At 42.8% G+C, this 16,277-nt stretch overlaps 1 protein-coding gene across 4 annotated transcripts in view; it reads left to right on the forward strand.

Moving 5' to 3' along the window:
- Positions 1–3,798: 3,798 nt before the first annotated feature.
- SUMF1 (sulfatase modifying factor 1) overlaps positions 3,799–16,277 on the forward strand; it is a 71,758-nt gene continuing 59,279 nt past the window's right edge. Inside the window, exons 1-3 of one of the 4 annotated variants that reach the window (XM_077925012.1) lie at positions 3,799–4,078; positions 14,024–14,197; positions 15,977–16,051. In XM_077925012.1, coding sequence (XP_077781138.1) covers positions 3,851–4,078; positions 14,024–14,197; positions 15,977–16,051 — 477 coding nt within the window. In that variant the 5' untranslated portion in view covers positions 3,799–3,850. The remainder of the gene's footprint in view (positions 4,079–14,023; positions 14,198–15,976; positions 16,052–16,277) is intronic. The other 3 variants (XM_077925011.1, XM_028719351.2, XM_028719350.2) reach the window with 3 other exon arrangements.

A 16,277-nucleotide genomic window follows, 5' to 3' on the forward strand; every position in this document is an offset into this window, starting at 1 on the left:
AAGAGCTGCAGGAAACAATACAAGTTTTTTTAACTAACTTCATAATTGCAAAAACACAAGACATTGCAAAACTGGCACAGTATTTCAGAAACAATTAGGTACATCAATAGTTTGGAAGATCTGGTCCATTGTAATTTCACAGCTTTTTCTAATTACTATTTTCCCATTTCTGACTTGACTGAATATATTTCTCTTTAATTCAGCATAAACAAGCCGTTATGAATTCCAGACATTAGTATACTGAGATAGTGGTCCTCTGCCATTGTCCTTTTAGTTAACATACACAATAACATTAAATGCTTCTTGTGGGGAAAACAGTCCATCTTTATCATGGGTGTAATTTGGAAAAATGGGTGAAAATGCACTAGTCTATGTCTTGAGCTGCTCATTCTCCATGTCTGGATTGTTTAGAGTTAGCACGCCAGTTGCACTGGGTGGCTTAGAAACAGTCCAAGGCTAAATGCCTGGAACACAATTCATTTACCCTCACCTTCTCCAAGGAATGTGTGTATGTACATGGGGTTTTTGCTCAGTGCAAGGTAGCAGCAAAGAAGCTAAAGGTTACATACTGTATGGTTCAATATAGTATGGTGAGCCAGCATGGTAAAGTGCTAGTGGATTTCTCTGTATACTTGTATCTTTACAAGGTTTACTTTTAAGACCAGAAGAACTGTATTATAGTAGATTAATTCGTGATGTGTCAGCATCTCCTAAAGTTTATGTAGCTAGCGTGTTTCTGTTTGTGCCACGATACTTTATATTCTAAACTGAACTGATTGAGATAGGAGTTTTCTTAACTGGGAACTCTGGAAAAGGCTGACTATTAGGGAGCAGGAAAACTCTGATGTTCTGCTGGAACACTCTGCTCAGAGATGGATTTAGGGGAACACAACCAGTTCTCCCACACTGGACACCAAGCTGAGAGGGTGCCACAGTAGACATTGCAACAATGGGAGGCAATGGGAGGCAAGAGACGGGGTGGTGTAATATCAACAACAGATGGTGGGCCCAAGTCTCTAACACAGGCTTCCTCAACCTCGACCCTCCAGATGTTTTGAGACTACAATTCCCATCATCCCTGACCACTGGTCCTGCTAGCTAGGGATCATAGGAGTTATAGGCCAAAAACGAGGGGCCACTAGGGGCGCATCAGAAGATGGCTGACAATAACATCTCTCCGACCCACAGGAGGTAATTAGGAGGCTGTGATGGGAGTAAATAGCCTCCCTACCCCCCCCAAGGTTATGGGGGGGCTGCCCTTGCCTGCTGTGCCCTATACCACCCCCGAATTTGTGGGGATGAGGGCACTAGGCAGAATGCCCTCCTGCGGATCTCGGTGCTCCTGGACGCTGTCTCTGATCCACGCCGCTAGCTGCAAGAACTTCAAAAGGAAAAATTAGGAAGAAGCAAATGCACATATTTCAAGGAAGGAGGGGGAGTAAAGACTGCTAACTGAAGAGTTCTCTGATAAACAAGACGAGTCGGAGGAATAAGAATCAATCATGAGAAGATATGCCAAGACTCGGTATGGCAAAGGGACTGGATGGGGGAGGGGAAAAAACTTTCCTTTCTTTCCTCTATGTGATTAAACAAGAATCCCCCCCTCACAAGTCAGAAAATGCCGTTTTAATGACTTAAGCTGTGGATTTACGACTGTGTGGAGATGAATTTTCTAACCAAAGCATGTTTTAAGAAGAGCGTGGAAGGTTTAAGAGTTTTGGAATGACACAGTTAAAAATACCGTCGCCATGTTGGCAAGCTCTGTCGGAGGACTTGAGTCTGGGAGGAAGAAAAGAGCTGTTTTTATATTGTGGGTGAGACTCCTCAGTGGGACTTAAGAACAACAGATCCTGAGATTAATGATGGAAAGAGCGATGTTATTTATGAAAGTGATGATATATGGAAACCATCTCGATATGAGGATTGGACGAACGGAAAAATCCACACAGGATATAATTGGTGTTTATCTGCTTACGGAGATTATCAGAAGAGATCATAAAGAAAAAAAGAAAAAATATACAAACAAGATGAGATGTGGAAACAGCAAGATAAGACTGGATAGAATTATGAACTTTATTTGGACTGATTTGGACATTAACGCAGTAGCAAGAAGATGATCAGAATCCCCCTTCGGAACTTGAAATATGGGTCCCCTCAACAAAAATTTAAAATTCGGCTTTGTAATTCGGAATTTATGTGATGTGATTTGATTTGATTGGTCGGTTAATAAAAATTATTTTTTAAAAAAAGGAGTTGTAGCCCAAAAACATCTGGAGGGCCAAGGTTGAGGAAGCCTGCTCTAACAGGTTCATGGGCCAACTGACTTCTACAAGTCAAAACATTTATCTTCCCCTTGGCCATTCTGTTCGTGTGTTAGTTTTCCCCACAACTGTAATACTCCCAAAAAAGTTTATGATAACAGTCCCTTGTGGCCCCTTTCATACTGTTCCAAACTGTGATAACTGAGTGGCTGATCGGGGCTTTACTTTTTTGATCTGCATTGTTTTAAGGGGGGAAAAAAGATATTTGGAACTGTGTGTCTGGATCTATGTGTTGATTAGTTTTATTCTTTAATTCCTGGAAGAGAGAGAGATTTGTGCTTGTGGCATGTCCAACATATATAGTGGTACGTCCCTAAGCCGGCAGTTATGAGAAACCTGGTTGATTTTGGAGTTTTAGTGGGTACCACACCATCCATGTGTCACCTTTAACATAATTTATTGGGTGTGTGAGGAAGCTAATTTTGGGACTGACTGATCGTGCAATTAGTTCTAGGCCATCTCCTCTATTTCTTTACCACAATCAGTTTCCCATAATTTCCTGAGACTTTCTATAGTACCCATGTCTAAATCTAACAATATTCCATCAATATTAGAGACCAAACTTGTATTACTGAATCAATATCTGTCAGCTAGATACCCTAAGGCAAGCAAAAGAGGTAGGGTTTACTCTTTCATTTTAGCTTGTGCAAAGGATCCAGCTCAGGTTAATAATGCAGTTTTTAAACAGATTGGAATATTTAATTCTCTCTGTATGTATTTTGTGAGTATCGTACGCAATCCGGTTTAATCTGAGGTTAGAATGTTAAGTGGCATCTGATGCATTTTTTATGCAGCAGAAGCTTCCGGGAAGAGCCACAGGTCAGGGAAAGCGCTCGTGCTTTGCATTCACAAGGCGTAATACTCTGCTCTCAGCGATGCTGTCAAAAAGGGTCGTAAGAGGGGGAACGGATGAGATGCTCATAGAGCCCGGATAACGTGGGCAGCGAGAACCAGTGGTTAATTACTAGGTCGCTTCACACGTTCGTATTTAATGAGAAAAAGAGGGCAGCCTTTAAAGTGGCAAGGGCAATACTTAGCCAGATGCAACGGAAGACGGGCTCCTGAGCTTCTTCAAATTAACCCATAACAAAATTCAGCAGGTGTTCAGCTTCTTTTACCTCTGGAGCCGTTTGCCGCATGCTTTAACCCAGCCTGCTACCTGCGCGCATGGGTATGATTTCAAAGTGCCAAGTGGAGCGAGAGAGAAGGCGAATAACATGGTCAGGAGGGAAATGCATAAGGAAGCGCGACTGCGAGAATAAAAGCAGGAAATGGGTTTAAGAAGGAACAGGTTTGCATTTCTTTGAGGAGCGGGGCTCGCGCTCCCAGCCCTTTCTTTTACTTTTCTCTTTCTCCCTTCAATTGCCGCGGGAGACGAAAACTGCGGGGAACCAGATCCATTGGAATCCGTGATCCCGAAGAAAGATGCTTAAAGTTTCAGAGGGAAGCCAGAGGAGGAGGAGGAGGGCGAAAGAGACGCCGAGAGAAGTCAGCTGACCGCTTTGGCTTCACGTGACGTCCCAGTCAACATGGCTGCGCCCAGGCACAGGCCGCTTTGGTTCGCTCTCGCTTGCTGGGCTGTGTGGCTCCGCGCCGCCGTGTGCTTGGAGGGAGGCCAAGGCACTTGTGGCTGCAGCAGCGCCAACCGGGCCAGCGGCGAAGAAGCAGCCGCGAGGAAGTACTCCCTGGAGGCGAATGTCGCCCATCAGCCAAGAGGCGGGCCGGAAAGCCCGCAATGGAAAGAGGAGGGCAGGCAGGTAGGTGGGTCAAGCGAAAGCGGTCGAAGGATACCTGTGGGGAGAAGAAGGGGGCGGTACAGATGGTGGCACCGCAGAGACCAGATTAGGAGCACAGCGAAGTTTGGTGAACTTGCTCCAGTGGACTCTGCGGATGGCATTTGATCCGAACCAATGGCTTCAAAGTATAAGAAAGGAGATTACCACGGAACAACTTTCTGACTGTTCGGCAGTGGAACAGACTCCCACAAGAGGTGGTGATGGCCATCATGTATGATCTAGCTGAGATTCCTACATTGCAGGAGGTTGGGCCACATGACCCAATCAGAGTCCTTTCCAACTCTACAATATGATCCTAAGAGGACCTCAGGCAAGGTTACCCAGGAGGTATCCTTAGAAGTGCTGTGTGAACAAGTGTGGTTGTGTGCTTAAGTCTAAGGCATATTATAGCCTTCCTCTGTGTGTATCCTTGAGTACCACCAGAAAAAAAACACCACTGGCATTTCTCAGCCTGGTGTCATCCAGATAATTAGGGCTACAATTCGCATCATCTTTTCCTGCCTGCCAGGCTGACTGAGGAACTCTAGGGAAGTGGCTGGGCAAAGGCAAAATCACTCAGACATGTGCCTGGAAAGCACGACTAGTGGAAAACCTCTTGGCCCTGTGCTCTCTAGGCATGGGGCAAACAGAAATGGGGATAAGCCCTTATTGTGGAGGTAGCCATAGGTTTTCCTCATCTAATGTATCACATGAGAGCTGGGTTGATCAAAATACCATTTCACCAGCTACCTTTGTTTAGTTTGTTGTGAAGAGGCCACATTTTCTCATTAATAAACTTAAGTATCTTTTTCTCCTGTGACAACACCCACACCCACAACATCTTGTGTGGACTTTTTGTTATTTCTATCAATAATATCACCATTCTATACCTCAGAAAGCAGAAATGGAATGATTTGCACAAGTTCTTTTTCACAACTCATGAGGATCCTAGGAGCTTGATTGCTTCACAGATTTGATCTGGTCTGGAATTTAGATTCTCCTGTTCATTGTTGGGTATAGCCACGCCGGCCCGACTGCACTGGCTGCCAGTTAGTTTCTGAGCCCAACTGAAAATGCTGTTTTTGACTTATAAAGCCTTAAATGGCTCAGGACTGCAATACCTCAAGGACTGCCTCTCCCCATATGAACTGACCCAGAACCAGTAATCATCATCTGAGGCCCTTCTTTATGTGCATTCTCCACAAGAGGTCCAGAGGGTGGAAATATAAAAATGGGCCTTTTCTTTGGTGGCTCCCCACTTGTGCAATTCTCTCCCTCAGGGAGGCTTGTCTGGCGCCTTCATTACATATCTTTAGGCACTAAGTGAAAACATTTCTCTTTAATCAAGCCTTATAATACTTACAATAATAGTAATAATGCCTAACAACTCATTGATTTGAAACAGGAGCACCATTAATGTGATGGCATTCAAAGATCTCAGGCAAATCACTTTCTCAGCCCTCAATGGGTATTATTTATTTTATTTATTTATTAAATTTATATACACTCTTCATCACATGATCTTGGGGTGGTTCACAGAATAAAATACAACATAAAAACACAAGTAAATAATTAAAGCAAAAACAATAAAATAATACTCCCCTTCCCACAGACACCTTTAAAAGGCTGTGGAATATTAATCAGTCCAAGGCCTGGTTGAAGAGGAACGTTTTCACCTGGAGCCTAAAAATATATAATGAAGGCGCCAGACGAACCTCCCTGGGGAGAGCATTCCACAAACGGGGAGCCACCACAGAAAAGGCCAGTTCTTGTGTTGCCATCCTCCAGACCTCATGTGGAGGAGGCACAGGAAGAAAGGTCTCAGATGATGAATGCAGAGTCCAGGACTCTGAAACTGAGGATTGCAAATGGGATTCCTTCATTCAGGCAGAACATGCATGCAGTCCAGTGCTGGAATGCTCAGATCCTTAAAAATATGTTAGCCCACACATAAGATATGAAACTGTCTTCAGATCTGCACACAGCTACCCTAGAGTTTGATGCTGTTGCTGTCTTGACCACTGAATTCCGAACTGTCTAGTAGAATAAAGGTCTGGTTGCATGGTACTAAGTGCAGCTTGATAAATAGTCTATCCCAATCAAAAGATATATGATTGCGTTGTTAATTTTAATGGGAAGACTGATATCTAGCAAGCATGACTGGGTGTGGGATGACCACTGTCAATGCTAAATAGAATTCATTTCTGAGAATGCTTGTACAGTTCTGCCAGTCTTTTTTGGGTTGGTTGTAAGGTAATTAGAATTTCCAACTTTCTTTTAGGATTCTGGAAGGAGCATGGCAAATCTAAGGTTATTGGCATGATTGTATTTTGTGTGGATATGATTTTAAGCAAGTTTCTAGAAGACCATGTGATTGCAAAAGAAGTGAAATTGAATCCCAGGACCCGTTCACACAACATTGGCAAAGAAAGAGTCCTGACACTGGTGTCCCCTCATAGTGTCTGAACGTGGCATCTGGACAGGTGTGGTGCCCTAGGTTTTCTCAAGTCTCCATGGTTGAAGTCATTGAAGTGCTTCCTAAGACCACTAAATAAAGACAGGAAGCATACATTTAATTCAGTGGCTGTCCTATTCTTGGGGCTTCTGGCAATTTGAAGATACCTTCTTACTTCTTACTATATTATATAATCAGACTTCTAGCCTGCAGCGGCTTTTTTGCATATAGTAGGTGCCTTTGGGAGGGCGTGTGCCAACTGCAGTATTGGCAGTGGGTAGTTATCTAGAAGCTAGTGGGCAATTTCTGCTGGAGGCAGAATGTATTACATAGCACACATGTACAATATGTTCATAAATTGCAGGGTTCACTCTGCATCTTATTCGCAGAGCCTTCAAATACTTAAAAGGCTTCCAGGAAGAAGAGGTATAAGTGCTTGCCTTATTACCTTACAATTGCTCATCTTTGCATTACTGAGGAGAATACAAAGCGCAGCAGTTCTGAATTTACTTAAGGAAGAGCAATTCAATTGAAGAAACTTAAGTAGGGCTTTGAATCTATTTCCTTAAAGGGTTTCAAGAACAGTTTGGTAGTGCTTCTTGAAGATGCTCCCCATCCCAATAATTGCTAAGGGTCTTGGCAGACCATGAAATGGTTTTTCTGCCTGTTGTGGCAATTGTAATGCACTACGCGAGATGCTATATGATTTTTAATAGTATTTTCTTGCTTCTTTTATTTCTTATTGTAAAGGTATTTTATTTTATTTCTTATTGTAAGGGTAAAGGACCCCTGGACAGTTAAGTCCAGTTGAATTTGACTATGGGGTGTGGCGCTCATCTCCGCTTTCAGGCTGAGGTAGCCAGTGTTTGTCCGCAGACAGCTTTTCCGGGTCATGTGGCCAGCATGACTAAACTGCTTCTGGTGCATAAAACACCGGAACACCATGTTGAGTGCCAGAGTGCACAGAAACACTGTTTACTTTCCTGCCACAGCAGTACCTATTAATCTACTTACATTGGTTTGCTTTCGAATGCTAGGTTAGCAGGAGCTGGGACAAAGCAATGGGAGCCCACCCTGTCGCATGGTTTCGAACTGGCCACCTTATGACTGGCAAGCCCAAGAGGCTCGGTGGTTTAGACCACAGCGCTACCCGCATCCCGGTATATTTATATACCTTTATATTTTATTGTATTACAGTTTGAATTCCATGAAAATTTAAAATGGTTAATGTGCCATCTCCCATCTTTAACCAGAAATCCACAGACAAGCTGTGGACCAGCTGAATGAAGTTTGTGGACCATTGGTGGACCACAGCTTAGGAGCCCCGGTATAGGGCAAAGGCCTTCTTCTTGCTACCTATCAGGTCATTTCCAATGTCATGCTTCTGTAAAATCAGTAGAACTAATTTGAAGCAACTGCAAAGTTGCTAGCTTGAAAGACCTTATAAACCACACTGTGGTCTGGTTTAAGTGGTTTGCAAATTATCTTCAGGAAAGATGGCATGGAACTGTGCAGTCAGTGTTTCTTGTGGTTAATTTCAGTTGTAAGCAAAATAAAACCCGGGCACTCCGTGAAGCTTCTAGATTTTGTTATCTTCTGTATCCGAGATTTTAGGACAGCACATACTCATGTGCTTCCCTAATATCTTGGATACAGATAGTAGGGTGTGTTTCTGAATGTACTGAAAACTTTTTTCAAATTGAAGTACAGAGTTGACACAGTGAAAAGACACTTGATCAGCAAACCAGCAATCTCAAGTTGTCAGCAAAAGCCCAGCTGCTGCCTTTGCTCTGCTGAAGGAGCAAGCGCCTGTTCTGGCAGGGCTCTGGTGCAGAATGGAGGACTGTTTTGGGTGATGCTATACAGAATGTTGCGTATGCCTGCCAATGTCTTTTGCTGAATAGGAATTGGATCTGCAAAGCTACTGGTAGATGGATCTTTTGTGCTGCTGGAGTTATCAGAATCGGGGGGTTGACGCCATGCAAGAGGATGAATTGTGTAATTGGGCAGTATATTTGATGCTTTGCTCAGCTCTGCCAATTCTGTCCTGATTAATTTGAGCGGCTTTGTGGCAAGCACTTTTACAAGCATGCCCCTTCATGTCATTACTCTTTGCTGAATGCCCCTGGCTGTTTCTTTTGTTGCACAGCAGCATTTTGATAAATGCTTCCCAGAACTGCACACAACCTCTCATACTGAACTTGCAGTCTCAGTTGTTGGTTGTTCCATAATTCTAGGTTACAGCAATAAGTGCTAGTGGTCCAGGACTGCAGGAGCAGCCAGTCTTTATCTCTCAACGTTTTATCATTCATTGTCTGGAAATGACTAGAGCAGAACTGATGGCTGGGAATCTCTCTCTGGTCTTCCTTTTCCCAATAGAGTATGGTGAGTACAGCTATCTTTGCTGCTGTTCCTGGGACCTCAAAGTTTTCATATTCTGAGTAGGTGACGCCAGAAACTTCTATAAATGGCGAAGCTAAGGAGCTGGGGCCACCCATACCCACCCCATATAGCTGCAGCAAGTGCAGGAGGCTTTGCCACCACATATTTGCTTAGGGCAGGAATGGGGAACCTGTAGCCCTCCGGAGGATGTTGGACTGCAACTCCCATGAAGCCCAGTTGACATGGCCAATAGCTAGGGATGATGGGAGTTGTAGTCCCTGGTTTAGGGAAATATGTAGCTGATTCCTTATTAAAGACAAAACAAGGTACACAAGTATATGTCATAATAATACTCAAGGGTGTTTTTATGCTACATAATACTGGATAGAAACAACATTTGAAGTCAGTGTGGTGCTGTGATCAGAATGTTTTGTTTATTCATATACAGTGGTACCTCGGGTTAAGGACTTAATTCGTTCTGGAGGTCCGTACTTAACCTGAAACTGTTCTTAACCTGAAGCGCCACTTTAGCTAATGGGGCCTCCTGCTGCCGCCGCACCTCCAGAGCACGATTTCTGTTCTCATCCTGAAGCAAAGTTCTTAACCTGAAGCACTATTTCTGGGTTAGCGGAGTCTGTAACCTGAAGCGTATGTAACCTGAAGCATATGTAACCCGAGGTACCACTGCATTACATTTCTATCCTGCTTTTCCTCTAAGGGGCTTGAGGCAGCGTACATGGTTTTGCCCATCCTCTCCTCCTTAAGTTTTATCCTTGCAAAAAAACCCTGTGAAGATAGTGCTTGGTCCAGGGTCACTTTGTGAGATACATTGCATTGGCTCCCCATGTTGTGTCTTGGTTTTGGGAGACGCAGGTTCAAACCTCCCCTTGGCCTTTTACTGTGTGACTTAGACAAATCACTGTCTATTGGATTACCCTATTTTTAAAGGAGTACACTATGAGGTGAATGGAGGGTGAACTGCAAAGCACTGTTGTGTCTTTGAGCTACCATTATTTATCTTGCTAACTCTTCCTCGTGACTTTAGAACAACTTTGGCTTGATCAAAAGCAATTTTCCATTTGCAAAGAGTTTTGCAAACTCAGCACATTCTGGCATTGTGCCAGGAGGATATTAATTAATTGGATGTCTCAACTCCTAAAACTCATTTTTACTGAGGGAAATATGATTTGTGAACATAATCCTCCCCTACACCCCCCCCCCATTTGTACATTAGATATTTGCATGTTGGCTAATACATTGAGCACAACTATCATTTGTTTGAGAGGGGAAAAAATAAAAGTCAGAGGCTATAAAATAAAAAGCGATCTTTCCCTTCATTCCAGCTCTTTCAGACATTGACAGCAAACCTTAGAATGCCAAAGACAACCTAAAAGGAAAATAATTTCACCATTAAGAAGTTTAAAGACTCCAAGTTCTTCTGCGAAGGGCTAATATATGAAACAGCATGCTTGCATGTTTTGCTTCTGTGCTGATAACACTTCCAGTTTTTTATCCTGTGTCTTGGAATGTGTCTGAAATTTTGAACTGGAGCTTATTCAAGTAACTTATTTTTGTGGTATGGTTGCTGTTCCCTCATATTTGGCTTCCATGATTGCCCTCCTCAGGCACTCTCCTCTCATTCACTCACTCACTCACTCACTCACTCACTCACTCACAGGGCAGTTTACAGTATAAATCACATGTTAAACCAGCAGTCAATTTGGAGACAAGTGTGCAAAACTCTAACCACTCCACGTGTTGGAGGTTGAATTTCTGAAGCGAGAAAACATGTGCACTCAAGGAACTTCCCTGCAAAATTTAGAAACTTGGTCTTCCAACTTATTTATTTAATCAATTCGTATACTGCCTTCCAAGAAAGAAAGAAAAAACCATTCCCAAACTGTGCTTGCCCCAGCTGTTGTGTTTTACATGCAGGTAGAATATCTTAAGTGTGCTAATTCATTAGTAACACCTGTAAGTCTATATCACGTGTCATCCAAATTTCCTCTCGCTCTCCAAGCTTCAGCGAAAGCCTGTATTCGCCCCATAGGACGCACACAGATTTCCCCTTCATTTTTGGAGGGGAAAAAGTGCGTCCTATAGGGCGAAAAATACGGTATTTATAAAAAAAGTATTTCTATACCACTGTGTCATAAAAATATATCACAGCAGTTTACAACAGTATAAAACCATACAGTGAAAAACATGAAAAGTTAAAAACAAGTTAAAATGGAGGGGGGAAAAATACAAATCAGTAAGCCATTGTGGGGGATTACTCATAATCACCTGCATAGGCCTGCTGGAATAGAAAAATTTTCAGCAGGCATTCAACAGTTGACACTTCTTGTTGTTATGACATAAGGCTGGGGAGGGGAGGGGAAGGAAGATCAGTGAAATGTCCAGAATGCATCTCTAATGAATTTTTAATATATTATATATATTCACATTAACACTAAGTCAGGGTCAATTCTTGTGATGTTGTTAGATCATAGTTCTCATTATACCTGACCATTGGCTTTGCTGGGAACGATGATGATGATGATGATAATTTATACCCTGCCCATCTGGCTGGGTTTCCCCAGCCACTCTGGGTGGTTCCCAACAGAATATTAATAATAATAATAAAGTGATAAAACACCAAACATTAAAAACTTCCCTAAACAGGGCTGCCTTCAGATGTCTTCTAAAAGTCAGATAGTTGTTTATTTCCTTGACATCTGACAAGAGGGCGTTCCACAGACAGGTGCCACTACCTAGAAGGCTCTCTGCCTGGTTCCCTGTAACCTTACTTCTCGTAGTGAGAGAACCGCCAGAAGGTCCTCGATGCTGGACCTCAGTGTCCGGGCTAAATGATGGGAATGGAGACGCTCCTTCAGGTATACTGGAGTCAAACAACAGTGAGACAACGCATTGGCTACCCCTGCTCTGGGCCATAAAGTGTGTTAATGCACCACGCTGTTCAGAAGCTGTGAACAGCGTTTCTGCTCTGCATGAGCAAGTAAACAAACCATAAACAGTTTCTCTTAGTGTAACGTCTGAATCCAGGGCCCGTGGTCTATTCCATCCTTAACAAGCTGCGACCATGGATTCAACAGCAAGCCATGATTTAAGGCCACCCAGCGATCATATATTCGTTGGAGCAAAACAAAACCTGGTCTGAGGTTCAGCTGCCGTACTATGCTTCATGGCTTGTTGCCTTACTCATGTGATGGGAGAAGCAAAATGGGTATGTGTGCTACACAAGCAGCTGATCTTACCTGCCCCCCCTCACCTGACATCTCTATGATGCCAGATGTGTGACAGGTGACATTTGGGGACCTGGAAAGCCAAGGGGGAGAGGCCTGGCAGGCCATATCTGGCCTGCAAGCAGATCCCTCACCCCTCTATATAACATAAACAAGTTTGAATTCTGCTGGAGACTTAAAACCAACATTGATGTTAAATAGCAATACAAATTGGACTCCCTTGGGATGTTGTCGACTCGCCTTTCTTGGAGGTTTTTAAGCAGAGGTTGGATGGCCATTTGTCATGGATTCTTTAGTAGAGATTCTTGCCTTGCAAGGGGTTGGACTAGGTGATTCTCGGGGTCTCTTCCAGCTCTACAGTCCTGTGATTCTTTGAAATGAAGAGCATGCACTTTAGGAGCTATATTTCCTTTACAGCTAAGGCTGAAAATGATCCACGCAGGTACATAATTAAAGGTATGCTGAAATTTAGCTTCAAGGACAATATTGAGAAGCTGCTGTTTTTGGTTTTTTTAAAACTGTGCATTGACGGGCGAGAATCTGCCTGCATACGTCAGTGTGGGATGATTCAGTCGCTGAAGCATAAAAGAAGGGTTTTTGTTCTTCTGCCTTTAATTTTTGAAATGCTCCTGTTCTTGTGTGTGCTCCAGAGATAACCGAGGGGTGAGCTATTAATCTGTGATTTCTGAGCCAACTTGGAACAGCTACCTTAGCAGTAGTGAGTCAGCAAGAAATGGGAAGATAGGCAGAGCTGCAGTTCATACCTTCGTCAGAGTCTTGCATTTTATTTAGATCAAAAGAAACTCGCGCACACAAATAATTGCGCCCCGCCAAGCAATAAACCAAGGAAGAGAGAACACAGAACTCCTCAGCTGATGGGTTCTGTTGATGATGATCACAAGGCATTTAGGCAACTGCTGCGCTTGAGAGATGCAGGAGGTATTGCTAATATCAAATCCAGCCCAAGCTTAGGAAATAAACAGTATTCTGTTGAAAGCATGTGTGTCTCTTTTTCTTTAGGGAACTTCCCAGTTCTGGGTGCGCTGCTAACTTTCGTGTCCATTTTGTATTTGGCTTGATTATAAAGAAATCTAATGGAGCTGAATCTCTGCGCTGGGAAATGTTCTACCTGTTGGATTTTTGCCTGTTAGGTGGTTGTGTGCAGGCACAGGAGGGATAAAGAAAGAAATAGAAAATAAAAAGATGATCCAGTCTTAGAGCACAACAGTTTGGAACTGAAGGCAGAGCTGTGGAGGTTTATTTGAATATAGACTGCAGTTTTTGTTCACTGACAGCCTTGTTGCTTGAGACTTAAAATAAACCAAATATATTAGTGCTGTTTTGAAAGGTCCTGTCTACCATCTTGATTCAAGAAGACATCCAAATTTTATTCAGAAATAGACTTTCTGCCTCCCTGCAGTCAGAATAGTCTGTATTATTTTGTCTTCATTTGTTTTTCAAACTTCATCTCAGTCTTCTTTGAAGCACACCTTTACATATACCCCCATTGTCATTTACCTCTTTTGCATTCAGTGTCTACTGATTCCCCATCCTGCTCTGTTTTGCCTGTGTAATACAGTAAAGCTTCAGATATCCCCACTATCAACAACCTGAAGCTCCCCTAGCCCCTTTAAGTAACTTAAATCCATTGATTTCAGTGGGTCTACTATGAGAAGCACTAACATTGACGATTACCCAATATGAGCTCAGTGTAAAGTTTTTGGTCAATGGCACGCTGACGGCCATACAAGTGCAGCAATTGCTTCTTTCCATATCCAGCATGGAAGGAAAATGAGGAGCTTTGCTGATATGTACTTTCCTGAAACAGCCTTCTTCATTTTGCAGATGGCCTCTATTCCAGCCGGAGTGTTCACGATGGGAACTGATGAGCCAGCTATACAACAAGATGGAGAGTCACCCGCCAGGAGAGTCCACATTGACCATTTCTTCATGGATCGCTATGAAGTCAGCAATGCAGAATTTGAGAAGTTTGTGAATGCCACTGGCTACCTCACAGAGGTAGGGAATAGAAATGTTTGGGGTATTTTTTCACAGCAACTTTGCAGGAAAACAGTAACTTACAAAGCGATCGTATGTGATGGATTAAGATAAAATAAAATAAATAATATAATACTGGCAACTTCCCACTTAAGAGGGGGTTACGTTCTGGGCCCCTGTGCACATAAGCAAAATGTGTGGAAGTGGGGAGCCTCGTCAGAGCAGGGAACAAGGGCAATTTAAGAGGCATCAGACATAACCTTTTCTTTTATACTGTACCTTTGCCTCTCGATCACCAGAAAGGGTAGGGAACGGCCCTTCTGATCCTGCTGCAATACAGTTTCCTGCCCAACAGCTGTTGAGCGGGGTAGCGCTGCAGCAGTGAGAGGTCCCGCGCGCCATTTTGGGAGCCCATAGGTTCTTTTTAAAAAGCCTTTCAAATATTTATTTCTGGACTTTCGGCTCAATGACGTTCTCTTCAGGCTCTGAGGAGAGACTCCTCATGAGCCTTGAGGACTTTCCAGCTCTTTCTCGCCATTTCCAGGATTGCTTGCTTGACTGGCTTATTTTCCGGCGCCACAAGTATACGTGATAGCCGCTGACTTCTGGTCCTGCCCTGAGAAGATGCACCCTACTTAATAATAATGCAATATATAAAATGTTTTTGCATAGTGAATCATTTCCCATGAATTTGCTGGTCTTCAAATCCCACCTTAATGGCAAGTTCATTAGATGCTTCTGATCAGGCTGCTTTCTTTCAGCTTCTCCCCTACTTAATAATATCTCTGACATGAGCATGACTGTATCCCTCAAGTTTCATTTCAGCTTTTAAAAATAAACTTCTAAATGATAATAATAATTGAATTTGAAACATTATAAAATAGTATTCCCAATCAATGGAAGTAGAAATGTTTGCTGCAGCTGCCATCTGCTCTTCTAATCAGAACCAACAGTTGTTTATTATTATTATTATTAATAATAATAATAATTACTACTACTATTATTTCCTATTATTTCTATACTGACCTTCAGTTAAGGATCACAGGGTAGTTTACAACAGAAAAACACAAAAATGCGCACCATAGTAATAAATAAAAACAATACCCTCCCTCCACACAGTTTAAAAGGCCATAGATTGTTTAATTAGCCAAAGGCCTAAGAGAAGAGGAATGTTTTTGCCTGGTACAAAAGTGCCAGGGCCAAGCCTCCCTGGGGAGAGTTTTCGAGAAGCAGGAAGCCACCGCAGAAAAGGCCCGTTCCCATGTTGCCAGCCTTCAGACCTCTTTTGGAGGAGACATACAAAGAAGGGCCTCAGATGATGATCTCGGGGTCCAAGTCAGTTTATATCTTAACAATGGCTTTAGGAAGTTCCTGGGTGTATCAGCGCCAACTTCTGTGGTGTTAAGAACCATCTATAGATATGTTTCAAGGTCAGCTCCCTTCTTTTGGCTGAGATGGATTTAAAGGGAGGTTTAGACCACAGTTTAGTTCACTGGGTAGGGTTTATTTCATAGTCTATGAGGGAGAAAAATAGCTTTAGGAACGATCATGACCTTGAGCAGAGCGATCTTGTCATCTCCCTGTGAATCTGCCGCATGGCGTATTACTTCCTTTAACAACAAAATCTGAATTGCTGTTAGGGAGGATTAAGTAAAGGCCATTGTGCGCTTAATTGTCTGATTTGATGCTTTCTTCTTTTGGCATTTTGGAAATGAAAACACTGGTGCTGCAAGCATGCAAATCCAATTGACTTAGAGTTGCCTCTTCTTCTCTCCCCCTCCCCCCCTTTCTTCTTCTCAGGCAGAAAGATTTGGAGATTCCTTTGTATTTGAAGGTGTGTTGAGTGAACAAGTGAAGACTGGAATTCATCAAGCTGTGAGTCACATACCTTCCTAGCTATTGTGTTCTGGCCTGGTAATTCAAGGCTGTGAACATTTTATAGTAATAATACTAATAAGTCTGTTGTAATCAAAGTATGCGGAGACCTGCAAAGATGTGTTAGATTTCAGTACAGGAAACATTATCATAATTATTTTCAAGGATTATTAGTTCACGTTAATTTTGTCCATTGTATTCCTCAAACGCCTTGGGAGAAGAGCAA

Source organism: Podarcis muralis, chromosome 2 (genome assembly GCF_964188315.1).
Source record: "Podarcis muralis chromosome 2, rPodMur119.hap1.1, whole genome shotgun sequence".
Taxonomy (NCBI): Eukaryota; Metazoa; Chordata; class Lepidosauria; order Squamata; family Lacertidae; genus Podarcis; species Podarcis muralis.